Source organism: Telmatherina bonti, assembly GCF_933228915.1.
Source record: "Telmatherina bonti genome assembly, chromosome: 22".
Lineage (NCBI taxonomy): Eukaryota > Metazoa > Chordata > Actinopteri > Atheriniformes > Telmatherinidae > Telmatherina > Telmatherina bonti.
The window spans coordinates 17,643,370-17,659,316 of NC_136631.1; the positions used below are offsets into that span (position 1 = coordinate 17,643,370).

The 15,947-nt window shown below is 41.0% G+C and overlaps 2 protein-coding genes across 3 annotated transcripts; one reads left to right on the forward strand and one right to left on the reverse strand.

Moving 5' to 3' along the window:
- Positions 1 to 1,175: 1,175 nt before the first annotated feature.
- Positions 1,176 to 13,690, reverse strand: rpap1 (RNA polymerase II associated protein 1). Of its 2 annotated transcripts, none has more exons than XM_079261863.1 (27): positions 13,646 to 13,690; positions 12,903 to 13,100; positions 12,639 to 12,787; positions 12,366 to 12,458; positions 11,910 to 12,078; positions 11,653 to 11,817; positions 11,325 to 11,534; positions 10,615 to 10,730; positions 10,378 to 10,476; positions 10,110 to 10,211; positions 9,855 to 10,022; positions 9,442 to 9,627; positions 9,209 to 9,343; positions 8,461 to 8,631; positions 8,120 to 8,277; positions 6,715 to 6,885; positions 6,432 to 6,627; positions 6,222 to 6,331; positions 5,891 to 6,086; positions 5,561 to 5,707; positions 5,203 to 5,345; positions 4,484 to 4,916; positions 4,073 to 4,191; positions 3,745 to 3,976; positions 3,463 to 3,639; positions 2,782 to 2,838; positions 1,176 to 1,803 (listed from the first exon to the last, which is right to left on the reverse strand). In XM_079261863.1, the coding sequence occupies exons 2-27, from the start codon at positions 13,096 to 13,098 to the stop codon at positions 1,654 to 1,656; spliced, it is 4,248 nt and encodes a 1,415-aa protein (XP_079117989.1). In that variant the 5' UTR covers positions 13,099 to 13,100; positions 13,646 to 13,690; the 3' UTR covers positions 1,176 to 1,653. The 2 variants fall into 2 exon arrangements, with proteins under 2 accessions (XP_079117989.1, XP_079117988.1); XM_079261862.1 differs by having other exon boundaries at positions 11,904 to 12,078.
- Positions 13,691 to 13,943: 253 nt separating this feature from the next.
- iah1 (isoamyl acetate hydrolyzing esterase 1 (putative)) lies at positions 13,944 to 15,940 on the forward strand. Its single transcript, XM_079262590.1, has 6 exons — positions 13,944 to 14,015; positions 14,128 to 14,183; positions 14,549 to 14,697; positions 15,078 to 15,239; positions 15,342 to 15,463; positions 15,661 to 15,940. Exons 1-6 carry the CDS (start codon positions 13,953 to 13,955, stop codon positions 15,835 to 15,837), a joined length of 729 nt encoding a protein of 242 aa, XP_079118716.1. The 5' UTR covers positions 13,944 to 13,952; the 3' UTR covers positions 15,838 to 15,940.
- The last annotated feature ends 7 nt before the right edge of the window (positions 15,941 to 15,947 follow it).

Here is a 15,947-nt window from a genome sequence, read left to right on the forward strand (position 1 = left end):
TGCGGGAACACTACTCTTGTACTGGCCTCCCTTCACTGGCTCCCAGTTACTTATAGAGTTCAATTTGAGATTTTATTAATTGTTTTTAATGTTTGTAAGTAAAAAAGGCTCCTCCTTAATTAACTGAGCTTCTGCAGCCCTAATGTCTGCAGATCGGGTCCTGTTGGCAGTGCCTAAAACTAGGCTCATAACTAGAGACTGAACCTTTTCAGTGGCAGCTCCTGGACTGTGGAACAGCCTTCCTCTCTGTGTCAGGGCCTCACACTCCCTGACCAGTTTAAGTCCAGTCTGAAAACCCATTATTTCTCCTTAAAATTTAAAACTTAGCTACACAGGATATCTTGGTTGTTTACATGTTTACAGACTTTTTTTTTTTATTATTTGTGTTTTTATTGTGTACCCATTGTCCCCACATTCTCTCATGGACTGCAAAGATTGTACTTATTATCAGTATTTGCACTTTTAATTTCATTTTAATTCTGTTCAGTATTTTGGTCAACGAAGGTTGTGTTAAATGTCCAATGCAAATAATATTTGAATTGAATTTCATGATGTTTGTTGCATTGATGATCTGCAGCAGAAGACAACAGTCTGAATTCCCAAATCAGCCAGTGTCTCCATGTCCACCATCAGAATGAGCTGTCCAGAAGAAATGAAGAGATTTGCAGGGTTGTCACCTACATGTTGTTTCAGAGGTATTTTAATACATAAATCAAATATTATATGGGTTTAGGAAGTTTTGACATTTAACTATATCGGCATGTGACAAAATGTTAATGTTGCGTAATGGGATTGGATCAAGCTTATTTAACCAGAAACAGAGAAAATAAGCTTGTGCCTCTCGGGCATTTTCCACGTCTGATCTGACAGTTTAAGTAGAAAAGTAATGGAGCATTAAATGGCATTGGTGAGCAAGTCAATAAAGAGGAGCAACTGAATATTCTTCTTATCTGAAGTCTCACAAGAAAAAAAAAATTAGATAAAGCTTTTAACGTTTGTTCAGTTTGTTAAAGCTTTCTGTGGCCGACAGTCATACGAGTTCAGATCCATTTGCAGGATAGAGTTGCAGTGTTTTTTTTTAGTGGGATTACAGACAAAATCTCACACATCATCATCATGCAAGTCTTACTTTATTCACAAATAAAAAGACCACTTCAGGCACTTGTAATGTTGGACATTTGTCTTTTGTTTTGTTTTTGTTTTGTTTGTTTTTCAAGCGCAAGGGGGAAAAAAAAAAAAAAAAAAAAAGTAACTCTGGCAAAACACTGGAGTCACAAGTAGAAAAGAAGACAAGCACTGTAAGACCTGCGGCATGTTGCATCTGCACTTAATTTCCCTATTTAACCTTTTGCTGGCTGAACAAGGTTTCAGGTAATTTCCAGTGAAAGCTCTCAGTTATTTGCACAGCTGGCCGACTCCAGCTAAGATTTGGTTTCTTTTAGGAGAACAGGCAACAGAAACATTTGTGACCATGCTGGTTTTTTGGACCAAGGTACATCTTTAAGTTTATGTGGCCTTCCACTGCTAACTTCGCTTCCCAGCATCTTAAACCTGTTTTACTTTATATGACTTCACACACCAGCAGTCTCCCGCTGTTCCTCCTCTGTAATCTTTCTGGTTCACGTCCACTTCATTTGTCCCTTTATGCTTCACTTAGTCTCCTTTGTTGTCTTTGCTGTCGTGCACACCCAGAACACTCTCCAAACGCTTTGCTCTAATGGTAGGTAACTTTTCATATGTATCAAATCCGAGTTGTACGTCATGTTTGGGAAGACGGAAAAGAAGCAAATGGTTCCTCAACACCTGGAAATGAGATATTGAAACAGAAATTAGTGAGAAGAGCAGGAGGTTCAGCTATTCCATACAAATAATACTACTCCCCCAATGGGTGTTACTGAAATTATGGACTGTAAAGATCTGTACTTTAGAAAAAGACATTTGGGTCAATAAAGGACTTATTAATTAACATTTCCAAATAAATGTACAAATGAAAATTAGTGTATGGCTTTTAAGTTCCTGTTAAGAGTCTAAACATTTTGGTTGGTCCACAGATTTTCCAGATATTTTCTGGACAAATTCAAAGAGACTTAGACCTGTTTAGACTTATGACAAGTATGATTGTCATAAGTCATACTGGCCTCAAGGGTTGCTAGATGCCTCTTGGAAGAACAAATGAAACATCTTTGCTCAAAGGCTATTTTCATCAAATAATATTGTTGATACACTGCAAGCAATCAGATGAGATTTAAATGTCACTGACCAACTGGTCTGCAAAATAATGTAAACAGGAATCTGGACTGACAAATCTGATAGGAAAAATATTTCACAACACCTCCAAATGAGGAGGAATCTGACTTTCTAAATTCAGATAATCTTTTCTTATTTATTCATTAGTGCATTTTTTTCTACAATTTAATCAAGGTGTCAAAACCAAAGCTTCTACACTAAATTATTGGTGGAATTTAAGACTGAGCCAAGAAAACCAGAATAATGCTTATGGGACATTATATTAATGAAAAGTCCCATATTTAAAATAGTGAACAATAATAACAAACAGAAGATAAAGCATTTCCTTATATTATCCAGAGAAACAGGTGAAGAGGCTAACAACTACCTGAGGGCACAAACACAGAAACTGCAGGAAAAAAGATTAGATTATCTGTAAAATGGCAACAGTGTAAAGAGCAAGGGTGGGAAATAATGACCATGGATGGCATCTAGAGAACAGAAAAAGGAAGGATGAAAGAAAACAGGTTGCGCGTGCAAAAAGCAGAGTGGTACCTCATCAGTCAGGTAGTAGATTTTCCTCAGCATGCTGTGTCGAGCAGCTTCAACCTCCTGGAAAACAGCAAGTGCTTTACACACAGCGGATGTACTCTACTGATGCTCTTGCATTGCACTTTCAAAACTGCATTTATTCGTATTCTCAGCTGCACTTCTCTACAATTTGGGAATTGAATAAACAACATGTTAGAAAATGTGTTTCGCGTTTCAGGATTTTAAAGTCCAAAAAATACAAAGTTAAATCCAACTTGCATACCTCAAATTTCCGTCATTATGAACATCAGGGAGCCAAGTAAAATTCTGAGGCTGCCCCACTGAGTAGTAATCAATAGCATGAGGACAGTTATGCAGAGTCATAAAATTTTTAAAATCCACTGAGCACAGATTTGAAGCAGAAAATGTTAATAGAGCCCTGTAAAATCCCTGAGCTCTCCCCACAAATCCAGCCTCCTACTCAGTGCAGCTGCAGCACACTCTGGATTTGTTAAATGATTACACATGTTGGGAGTTTGCTTCACATTTCACAGTGACTGCCCCCCCCCCCCCAAAAAAAAACAAAAAAAACATAATCATAACAGATAACCAGAAGAGAAAATATACTAAGAAGACTTCACTTTTTCTACACTACATTTTTTCCCTTTCTTTGTGCACAAACATCACTTGTGAGCCAAACTGTACCTGCGCTGCTGCGTCCTGAGAGAAGATGAATGAATTCACGTGAGACAAGGCGACCAGGTATAAGACGGGGCACCAAGAGAACTTCAGAGTCCCTGTTACCAAAGAGCGGAAGTAGAGACGAAGGAGGGGCAGGGAGTCTTCAGGTGGCGAAGTGAATCGCTCGATAGGGATAGTCAGCTGCGTAAGAAGAGTCAGACAACAGAATAACGCGCGTAAGAATACAGAACAAAACAGAAAAATCACATCATGTTTGCTTTAAAAAAAGAGAGTTTATGGTGTCACCTGTTCCAGTGTGACCCCCAGGGATCTGAGCATCCCCACATGTTCTCCAAAAACAGCCAGCCTCATAGAGGTGCTGTATCTCCTCTGCAAAGGCAAGAGAACCCAGCAGCCAAACAACCGGTCGCCAAAAGACACAGCTTCATACTGGGCTAAGAGGGCTGTATACAAATCCTGGAAGGAGGCAAGACCAGGCGGGGGCACGTTCAGGTCCAAAGAGTCCAGCCGGGATCCCCTTTAGAGAAGCAACATTCCTTAATTAGGAACTTTAGAGGTTCACTGCTTACATCTGGTGCAATATTGGCGTTATATTTTAGATATTTCATCAGACCTGGTGAGAAGTCTAAACAGACCCCAGGTCAGTTTCTGAACCGGTCTCTCCAAGAACAAGTCACTTGAACACAGGAACACACAGGACAGGCGGGCCAGCTTGGCGACGGGAAGGATCACCTACAAACACAGAAACAAATCTCATTTGACAGAATAGAGGTGTAGCAGATGCAGATGGACACAGCAGCATCACAATCAAACACTGTTCATGTTTTATTTATAGCTCAATTCCTGTTTAAAGAAAGCAAAAAGAAAAAGGCCAAAAATCCGAATCAAAACACACAAAAAAATCTTTTGGAGCCATTTTGGCACTGAGCTTGCACACCTAACAACATCAGAAAAGGAGAAATCCTTTTTATCGTCATCATTACTCAGCTTAAAAGTCAATATGTACCCCGATTTGTTTTCCTACCTTCAGACTTTCTTCCCTCCAGACCTCCAGCAGCAGCAGCCACTGCAGACAGTGGGTCACGGCCTGCAGCGCCCCCTGGGGCAGCTCTTCCACTGCCAGCCCTCCACCATCAGACACCCCTGTTCTTTCATACAGGCTTATGAGTGGCAGGAAAGGCCAGTCGGATGGTAGTGTGGGGCCGGTGAGCTCAGGAAGAAGATGGGAGTTGATCCATGGGCTGCGTCCCAAGAAAGCATCTCTGGATGCAAGTACAGACAGCTCCAGATGAGCCAAATGAGTCAGGAAGCAGTCTCGTATGGATGGTAGCTGGATGCAGGCTTCTCTAAGGAGTGCGCCGATAGTCTGGAGAGACGGAGAGGTGTGGTGTCGTGTGTCCTCATGAAGCTTCAGCTCCCCAAGTTCTATAGCCTCAGGTCCTCCACTGTGTCCCTCCCTGCAAACCAGAGACGGACAATTAAATATATTAAAGTAGCACAAGAGACCAGTGCCCCTGTATCATCTATTAATTTAACAGTATACCAAAAGAAAATCCTGGACTGTAACGGATATCAAACTATGGTAAATTTCAATCATGGGTTTCATCTAATAGGATTAAACAAATAAAATTTAGGCAGAAAACAGCAGGGGAACAAAAGCAGAAGCTCAGAACCGCAGGCAGTGTAAGTGCTTTGTGATCATTTAAACGGCCATTAAACTGAGAACATTTTAAGAATGCTTACGATATGAAGTCCTTGCTGAAAACAATAGTGGAGAGAAGTTCATGCGCCAAGTATTCGCTGCCTGGTAATAACCAGGGAAGAAGCACCAGCGCCATCTGGTGGTAAAGTGAAGCATGTTTCGCTACTTCTGGCTCAGTTGGAACCTGAGAATTAGCAAAAAGATGACAGAGTAAAATGAAATCACAACTTTATTAAATAGCTAATAACAGCATCTCATATATATAACTTGATCTCACCAGTCAAAAGTTTGGACACAGTTTCACATTAGATTTAATGGGAAAAATGAGTCCAAACTTTTGACTGGTACTGTTATGTTTGTTGAAGTCCAAAAACATGTTTAAACAAGAGGGGGATTTACTAGTCTGTGTGCCAGCTGGAGCAGAACATAGAGGAGATGGTATTCATGACGCAGGAGCCAAGCCCTGGTGTGAGACAAGGTGGGTTTCGCCTGACAGCAGCTGCGCATGTAACCAATCACCGGTTCCAACAGGAGGAGGCCAGTGAACTGAAAGGAGAGGAAAAAGGTCAGGCAAAAAAGAAACGTGAAAACACCAGGTAAAATATTCCCATCTCTCCACAAGATACCGGCACACTGGAACTTGGACTCAGTTGTCAGCTGTTCGCATTACAACATGTGGAATCAAATAAAACATAAAATGACTGAAAATTCTTAAAAGAAAAAAGCAACCTTGCCGCCGAGGCCTTTATGGATGCTTGTGATTGTTTCCAAGAGCAGTCCCAATCCCGTCAGAAGAGGGAAGGGCGAGCTGGGGACAATCATCCCAGGCCGGCCGCTCCATCCTGGGCAGGCCAAACCAGGCAGGTTAGAAGTGATCTCTGGAGCCAGGTGACCGGACTGAACGGCGCACACTACTGAGGAAGACCTTTTTTAAAATACAAAAAAAAAAAAAAAAAGATGGGGCATGCTGCTGAAAAATCAACCCACGAAAGTTTTAATTAGATTGCTTGTGATGACAAAACTCGACTGGCAGTACTGGTTTAGGATAAATCAGGCCTACCTGAGATTCCTCATCAGGCTTTGCACAGCACTGTGACACAGAAGAGGGAGGAGAACTTCAGATGTCAGAAGCTCCAGCTCTTGAAGCGTCTCCACTGGTTTGAAGCAGTTCTGTTGATAAAATGTATTGAAACATTTAATAAATATGCAACAGGTTTAATGCTTGATCATTTTTTACAAGTTTCCTAACCAATGAGGCAAGTTGGAGTACCTGTCTGCTGAGCTGATGGTAGTAAGCTTCCAGATAGAGCAGGTAAGCTGGTATAAGAGCCAAGCTGCTGTCTCTCTGCACTGGGTTGTCAAGATTCTTGACAAAACCCTTTAAATGTCCCAACATCAAAGCGTGTAACCCAGTAACATGTCCCCATGACACAAGAGGTGGAGGGGGGCACTCTTCACCTTGAGCGCTGCAGTAGAAACAGAAAAGGCAACAAGCTGACTTGGATGTTTCAAGCAAACAGTGTCTGAGGCATCATCATGTTGCTGTTCTATACCTGACCATGCCAGCATGCAGCTCCTGATGGCAGCCAGCAGTGTGAGTAATTTGTGTGAGCAGAGAAAGCAGAGCTGAAAGTCGCTGGAGCTGCAGAACCAGCAGAGTGTCTGAGGGAAGCAGGATTTGATGCACTGCCTGCAGTGTCTTCACTAAGGCTGGATACAGGTCTCTGGACAAATACACCACACACACATTTTAAGAACATTAAGTAAAAGCCTCCCTGTAAGTTGGACATTTTTATTGCCATGGTTCAGTTAATGTGTGTGAAACTGATTGCAACTCAGTCAGCAGGTTTATAAAATATTCCTCTAAACAAAAAATAATCAAATGTTCATTGTTTGAGTTGGTAACTAGAAGTGACAGACAGCTCCCAAATCTCCAGCCCAACTTGGAACATGTCGACTTGCAGAGGCAACTTTGCAACCATAGATTGTATATAGGAAAGCTGGACGGAGCCTCCGTGACGTCACCCGTAGGTTTCTGAAGAGCTGAATTGAAGCTTGATGGGCGGTTCCTACCATCGCCATCTTGGCAGGGGCATGCATGTCGTCTCGCCAGGAAAATATAAACATGGGCAAAGAGGTGGAGCTGAGGGGGGGGGGCTGTGAGCGTCATGGTAGATGATTGACATCGAGCAAACTCCGAGCTGTCTGTAGCTAAGAGCTAACCGAACTAACCCGGAGAAAACAGGAGCTAACCAGCTAGGAGGTAAGCAACCTAAAGCTAACTCACGTTGTTAACTGGCTAAAAACTGTGGTTGTTTTACATTCTTCTGACTTAAAGCGGGAGATCAGGTACCTGTCAATCAAAAGGACACACCCCTAAATATGCCGAATTTCAAGATTAAATTACTTTTAAACAGGTGAGTTAGAAAAAATTTCACTCCCCCACAGTTGTCATGACGTAAAACCTGACCTATTACACCTAAAATGGATTTTTGAACCAGGCTGTAAACATGTTTATTTCTGCTGTGAAGTAGGTCTTTTTAACATGGAAGTCTATGGGGATTCACTTTGTTTTGAAGCCCCTAGTGGATGAAGGGGGGATTGCAGTTTTATGCACTTGTGCATAAAACTGCATAAAATCTTTTAAAACTGCATAAATCTTTTATATACGGTCTATGTTTGCAACTCAAATTTTATAAGCATGTCTTCTACTACACCAAAGTGGCAAATCTTTCATTTCATTACATAAGAAAGAGTAGAAGTAGCCGGTGATCAAATCTGGCGAACATGCAGAAGAGTTTAGAGACGAGGGCCATCCCACTACATCTTTTCTGTCTGCATGGCTGCCGAGACGACAGCTGCTGGCCAGTATGACACGTATAATACTCTTAGGAGCCACAAGTGTTTATTTATGAAGCATTCTTCCCTTCTTCGGTGAACTGACAAGAATGAACTTACATGTAGAGTTTGCAAGCTTGTCCATAGCCAGCGGCCACAGTCCACAGCCTGAACGCCTCTGTGGTGATGCTGAGGGCCTCTGTCGACTCCAGCAGCAGCTCACTGGGCTCAGCACTTAGCAGGCATGATAAACGCTCCCTCACTCCCAAAGAGGTTAACTGGGAAAGAAGACAGGACGATACAACACTTTGAATAAATCATGTAGAGATAATAAAAAACAGACCTGGTGCTAATCTTACACAGCCATGAAGAACGTAAATCTGCATTTATGTATTAAAAGCCATGATATTTCTATTGTTTTCTAGCTTTCAGAATCTATCACAACTATTCCAAACAATTACCAGTCGAGCGCAGGCATGTCTGCCAGATGTAGCCAAAACCCTTAAAAGCTTCATGGCACTGGCCAGCGGATGCCCATAAACGGACTGTGGTTTGAGTGAAGCCGATGCAGCCCAGGAAGTGGGAAGGAACTCAGACACCAACGTCTCCATCAGACGAGGACAATCCAACACCTGAGAGTGAAATGCAGTAAATCAGCGGCGTATGTTTAATAACGGTTGGTATTGTAATTGTTATTTTATTAATTCATTTACTTTTTTTACTTTTATTTTTCATTTTTTTGTCTGTTTTTGAATATTGTCACTATCCTACTTTTGTCTTGTTGTATTTTTTCAGTACTTTATATTGTTTTGCAAATACTGTAACTTGAGCAGCTTAGACACGCCTTTCTTTTCTGTCTCTCTTTTTCATTTCCTCTTTTTTTTCCTCTTTCCCTGCCAGGTCCAGCTTGGCCATATCAAGACTGACGATGATTGCAAAATGATAAAAGGAAAAAAAATAAATAAATAAATAAAATAAAATAATTATCATAATAATAAAAATATTCAGATTATCAAGGGCAGCTATATACATGAGATGTCTCCCTTGACAGAGCAAATCTGTCTGGCAAAAATATGGCACGCAGATTGCTGTTCTGTATGCTGAGATGCTGGACAGGACAGGTTAAAAAAAAGAAAAAAGAAAAAAAAAAAAATTAAACCAGCGGCGCACTGAATCAGTCCGGAGATGCGTCAGTGGAACTCTCGCTACCTGTGTGGCAGAGGATGAGGAGTGTCGCGCGACACGGGTCAGGATCTGCAGGATGTCCTGGACAACCCGAGGTGATGGCCGGACTACTTCAAGAATGTAGCGCAGCCTGGGGAGCAACTTCATCTTCATCAGACCCTAAAAAAAAAACCACACCAGTCACCAGTTAGCCTTTAAACACCAAACTTAAATACAAGTACAAAAAAAAAAAAAAAAAAAAAAACTTGGTTATTTACCTTGACAACATCCTGCCAGGCAACATCATAATCACTCTTCTTCTCTTCTTTTTCCTTGGCTGTCTCCTTCATGATTTCATCAAGCCCTTCATCCTCCTCCTCTTCTTCTTCTTCTTCTTGAGAAAATGGTAGCAGAGGGAAGGAGGCCAAACCACGAAACCAAGAAAAGGTTAAGTCCAAACATTCCTGAAACAAAATCAGGAAGAGCTCAGCTGTCACACACTCACAGAGAGGAATGTTAAGACTCTGTTTTCCCTTCCAGCAATGAGCTCTCATGATTATGTAAATTGCATACAGTCATTTAAAGCATCTGCAGGAAATATAAAGCTGTTACTTTTTGTTTTGTTCAATGTGGAAAAACCACAAAGTATTCAAAAGTGATGTTTTTTTTCTAATTCTCAGGGTGATCTTACTTCATCTTCTGTACAAACAAGGAGTGCTTTAAGCGCATGCACTGCTGCAGACATCACTCCCTCCACCCCATCGTCCAGAGCGAAGCGAAGCAGGAAGAGCAGGCCGGCGTCGAGAAGAGTGGAAATCACACTGCCTTTCAGCACGGACAGGTACTCCCCAGCTCGCGCCTACGAGTCACAAAACGCAGCTGCAAAACTGAATCCTGGCTAAATTCTCAGTAGTCATGGGTTACACTGTGCATATTAGTATGGTACCTTTGAGAGGATGTTGGCCAGAGTGCTGAGAGCCAGACTCCTCTGCTGGATGACCTGACTCCGAGACAGCAGGAAGAGTTCCTGCAGGGAGTAACCTGCCCGCTGGGGAGACATTACAAAAGTAAAACCAGAAACAGGCTGGATGAAACAAACATGTTCTGTCAAAGCTAAAATAGAAACTGGAGTGTTTTTTTTTTTAATAATACAAAGAAAAGAAACAGAGAAATGGGAGACTTTTTATGTTTGTTTTGAATTTTCTGCTGCTGACCTCAGGTTCCTCTCCGTGATGGTGCAGGCCTAAATGCGTTGGCAGATCCTCAGTAGGTGGAATTAAGGTCCCCGCAAAGTCAAAACGAGCCTGCATGGCCTTTGTAGGGAACATCAAACCATACAGGAGATTGCACGGACTGATGTACATAAACTTTTCATTCAAGAAAAAAAAACATTCGAATCCAGAAAAATGTAAAAGTAAGATAAAAGCTCTTAGAAAGAACCACCCATTTACCTTCTTGGTTGCTTTTCTTCTGGGTGCAGGCAAATCTCTCATCCACTCCAGCTTATCTGGCTCCAGCTTATCCATGTGAACCCATTCCTTCTGAGGCTTCACTGGCAGCTCCTCCTCTGAATTTGCAAACATCAGAGGCCAAAAGGGGCAAAACGTTACAGTGTGTGACAACGACAGAGATCTGCAACAAAACATTAGTTATGTCTTTTAAATTGATCTTTGATTTACAAAATAAATGTTTTTATTAACTTTGAAAGAATCATTTTAATGTATTTGTGATAAACAGGTAACAGTCAGTGAGACAAAACAAAATGCCATAACTGACAGTGTATGTAATAACTTTAATAACAAAGCTGAAAACTTAGTGGTCTAAATGCAGATGAAATACAGCCAATAGAGTGGGTTGAAAGACTGGGGTTTTACACAGGTGGATCCATTATTAAGCCTGTAGGCAGCAGGTTGTGTGCAGATTTAATCAATATCACATATATTGAAATTGTTTCTGTCTAATTTATGTGCAGGACGGTACAGATCTTCTTTTTAATGAACCCAGTTCAGCCCATTTGTTTTGTTTCAGGTTGTGTTATAACTATATTTCATGTTCATGAGTGTAAACTATTTAGTGCCGATTGCCTCTATCATGAGCATCGTCAGCTAAAAGCAATGACTGATGAAGAAGATTTAAAAAAAAAAAATTGACTAAAGCATACCAGTCATCACTGGTTTTGGCACCAGCTCCTCTTCCATCTCCACTTCTTGAGGTTGTTCAAACAACACAGAAGGATTCGAGGACTCTCTGCTAACATTTTCAAGCAGAGGGTCTTCCTTTCTGCTTTTGTCCTCCAGGGGTTTGGACGAGGGTGCAAGGGACAGGACGCTTGGAGCTTTACGAGATCTGACAAACTCCACCAGTCTGGGGTCTGGGAAGCAGAAAAAAAGGGCTGTAAAAACATCCAAACTAACTGGAGAAATAGGTTGCCATGGTTTTATTTGGGATAAACCTTTTTTTTTATGTGCTCCCATTACATTTCTGCTTACCAAGCTGGGACAAGAGCTTCCTCTGTTCCTCAACTATCTCAGATTGAGACATCGCTTGGAGCTTGGCCTGGTTCTCTCTGTGGATTCTCAGGGTCTCACCTGAGCTATCAGGGCCCCCAAGTCCCTGACCTGATACCAACCTGGGGCCTGAGTGTACAGACGGTTCTAAGTCACAAAAATAGGAGGGTGAGGGAGAAAAATAAAAGACATTTGATATTTGTTTTACTTTTACAAAGTTCAAAAATACTTACGCTCACCAGCAGCATCACCATGATCTGTATCCATGTGAGTATCAGTAACCCCTGGCTGAGGAGTTTGAGAAGCATCAGATGAACCATGTAAAGGTTTCTTGGCTTCCTTTAGTCTCTGAGCAGCAATTTGTCGGGCAAAGATACTCTTTTTTCCTCCAACTGATGAGGGTGCTACCTGCAGACAAGGACAAGATAACCAATACAATCATGCTTACAGGTAGAGAGGTATGTATGAAGTGCAGGACTTCAGCATGATAATGTGACACTAAAAGTCCAATTACCTTCTGGTTTTTTACATTTTATCATATTTTAGAAAAATCTTGAGAATTATTCGGTTAGTTTTTTTGTTTCCATATACATACTATTCTCCCAATGATTACTAGTGAAAACCGTTTTATAAGCCTATAAACAATTTAAATATATAAATATTTGTAAGTGTAAGGGAACATTATGAACTTTTACCTGAGCGCTTGTTTCTGAGCGGTGCAATACTTTGGGGAATGCCAAGCTTGTAAATGCTGGTAGAGACACTGGAGCACAGCTGGTGTCTCTTTCCTTTCAGCAAAGAACAATGTTACCGACCAATAGAAGACTAAATGAGAAAAGTACACTCTATATAACAAGGAAGGCAAAAGAACAGCTTAATGTGTGATTCCTGTATGTATGTACAGCTTATTAATCAAGGTTTTAATGCTTTATACAGTAAATCAGTTAGATTTTGCAAAATGCACTTACAACAATCCTAGACAGAACTGTGCTGATGTGAGTGTCATGTCTGTCCAGCCTCTCTTCAGCATCCTCATCCTCAAAGGTAACACGGCTTGCTTTAAAGCGAGACTTCTTCGGAGGGGCCGGGGTCAGAGATGGAAGCTGGTCTGGAAGATCTATGTGAAGCATCACAGATTGGGTTGTTTTCAGGTTGAACATCAGTACAGGAGGAATAAATATAGCATAAATGCGTAGTTTATATGGCCATAAGGTGTAGAACTTATTTTCAACCTTCTATGGTGACCACATCCTTCTGATTTTCTCCGTTTTCGTCGTTGTGTCCTGATTCTGTAGCTCCCGTTTCCCCCCTCCTCTTGTCGGGACGGCGGACAACACTGGCGGCAGAGAGAGCCCCGGAGGTCAGAAAACGCTCCTGCTCTCTCAGGAGATCCGCCTCAGAGTCAGATGGCTGGGGACGCCGCAACATCCCTTTCAAGCACAAAAAAGATGTCAGATATCAAGCTTTTTATTTACTTCAAAGATCTGATCCTGACTTGGCACAAACTGAAGGAATAAAAGTAGATGACTCTGTGTCCCAAAGCAAAACCAGCCTCACTCTAAATAAATTCATTTAAGTCGTCAAGCTTACACAATGTTTAAAGCCAAACGTGGTTGGTTAAAAACTGTTTTGATTTCAGCATTCATCAGATCATATTTTGATTTCAACATTTTCATCTTATTCTGGTCAGAGTTAGCGCTTACTTCCTTTATCTAAGAGACCATGCGTGACAGATATTAACAGAATAAAATGAATGAATTGCCCACATACTGCTAAATTGTGCTTTTCCCGTTTTCACGTGTAGTTGAGTTTACATTGCTACGCGGATTTGAAGACGCGCGGTAAACATTAAAAGAACGTGAAATTCAAATGTGAAAACATATTTATTTTGGTAGCAAAATTAAAACAAAATAGTATCCAATGAAACATTGTACTGTATGTGGTGTTTGATATGTTTACACCGATGACAGCTAACCTTCAGTTGTGAGCTGAATCCTGGAGAAAATCTCACAGAAGTCGACAGTTCACACGGAGGATATTTAGTGTAGGACAACATCCGCTTCCCTTCCAAATAAAAGGGGCGGCTTTGTAAATTGTGACAGCATCAAAGTCAATTATTCTTTAAAACATAATACTGTGAAACAGACTCTCCCCAAACAGACACAAATAAAATTTGTTTTTGGCAAATCTATCCGCTTTAATTGAAGACATATAATATAAGGTTGAAAACGTTCACTAAGTCTCGCGTAATTTTCCTTCGAGATTTTGGAACAAACTCAAACATGTCTAAGTTCAGTACAATTATTTGGCCCAAAGTTATTTTGTTTGGCGACTCCATTACACAGGTGTGTACCTGCAGTATTATTTATACATGCAGTGTTATCATGTTTATTATTTCGAAAGCTTGCAGTTAACATTAACTGCAACCCTGTTTTCTAATATTTCTGCATCTTTCAGTTTTCATTTCAAGCCAATGGAGGATGGGGAACAGAAATAGCTAACAAGCTTGCACGGTGAGAAGCGAGGGTTTTGGACAATATGATTTAAATTTCAGCTCGTGATAATGTTATTTTGGTGATTTAAAATACATTTGCAGGCAGTTTCCTTGTTAAAAAGAAAATAAACAGCCGTTGCATTAGTAGTAGTGCAACTAAGTACAACCGTACATTAGTAAAGCTGTTTCATTCATGCGCAAGGGAGATTGTAGAACAGTGGATGACAAACAGATTTAGAGCCCCTTTAAAACGTAAAAAAAATTAATTAAAAAATTTAAAAAAAAAAAAAAGGGGGTTAAAAAATGGATTGTTCCACTTCTGTGACTTTACTACAAAATATGTCTTTATGGAGCCACTGAATCTGACATCTACTTTCTCTTCAGAAAATGTGATGTTGTAAACAGAGGACTGTCTGGATACAACACCAGATGGGCCAAGATAGTTCTTCCTCGCCTTATTAGCAGCCAAAACTCTACAGACAACATAGCAGCTGTAACTGTCTTCTTTGGAGCCAACGATTGTGCATTGGAAGGTAAAGCCTCACTAAAAACCAGCAGTACACGCCCTGAAAAGAGGGTTCATTTTCAGTAAATGTAAGGATTTCCTTGCCAGGTTACCGTCTGATTTCATTCATCTTCACCTTTTCCTTTGGAGGATGCCTTCAATTTTTGTAGTCATGTGTTAAGGGAAGTAAAATGCTGATAGTCTTTGGGAGAACAACCATTAGGTTTTTAGCAGTGTTACACAGAGCTTTGGCAGGTGGACAAAATTATATAAATATGCATAGTTTATCTTGCAAGTTTACCTTTTTTTTTTTTTTTTTTACTCAGTGTTATGATTTATTTATTTACATGTAAAAATGCTGCCATAAGTATTCCAACAGTCTTTATGTCTGCCTCTGTCTGTTTTCAGATAAGAACCCACAGCAACACATCCCTTTGCAGGAATATTCCGAGAACCTGAAGGAGATCAGCAGGTTTCTGACCTCAGCAGGTGTGTCTGCAGACAAAGTTATCTTCATCACGCCTCCTCCTGTTCATGAGCCAACCTGGGAGAAAGAGTGCATTCTTAAAGGTAACACTAGGCTGCCTAATTGTCCTCTTGTAATCCCTGTGTTTAACATTTTTAGTCATGTGGCCTGCAGACACCACAAATCCCTCTTTTTGTCTCCTTCAGGATGTCCCCTCAATCGCCACAACTCCGTAGCGGGTCAGTATGCTCAGGCCTGTGTCCAAGCAGCTGGTCAGTGTGGTTCAGATGTCTTGGATCTGTGGACACTCATGCAGAAAGATGGACAAGTGAGTATGGTCCCACAGTGTTAGTATTTTTTTTCCTTTTTAGTTTGCACCAGCAGGAACAGCAATAATATTGGTGGTTCATATAAAATTCTTATTAAAAGTATGACAAAAAGCTTTGTATGCACTGTAAGACTGTTAACATTTTCACCTTAGCTTATTTCACCATCACCAAAGCTTTCACATTTTATCCTTTATAGGACTACACAATCTACCTGTCTGATGGACTGCATCTCTCAGAGAAGGGAAACCAGTTTGTTGCCACGCACCTATGGGGAGTGCTGGAGAGCCGTGTGGCTGACCTTCCCTTCATCCTGCCGTACTGGGGAGACATAGATGCTAAAAGCCCTGAAAGCAGCCTCCTGAGTTCCCAGTAAATTAGAAAATGATTCCTTTGACTACAATCAGTCCATTGATTTATAAAGCAATGCAAGGCCATTTGACAATGTTTAAAATGCACATTAAAAGACTTTTATTTCATTTTGGG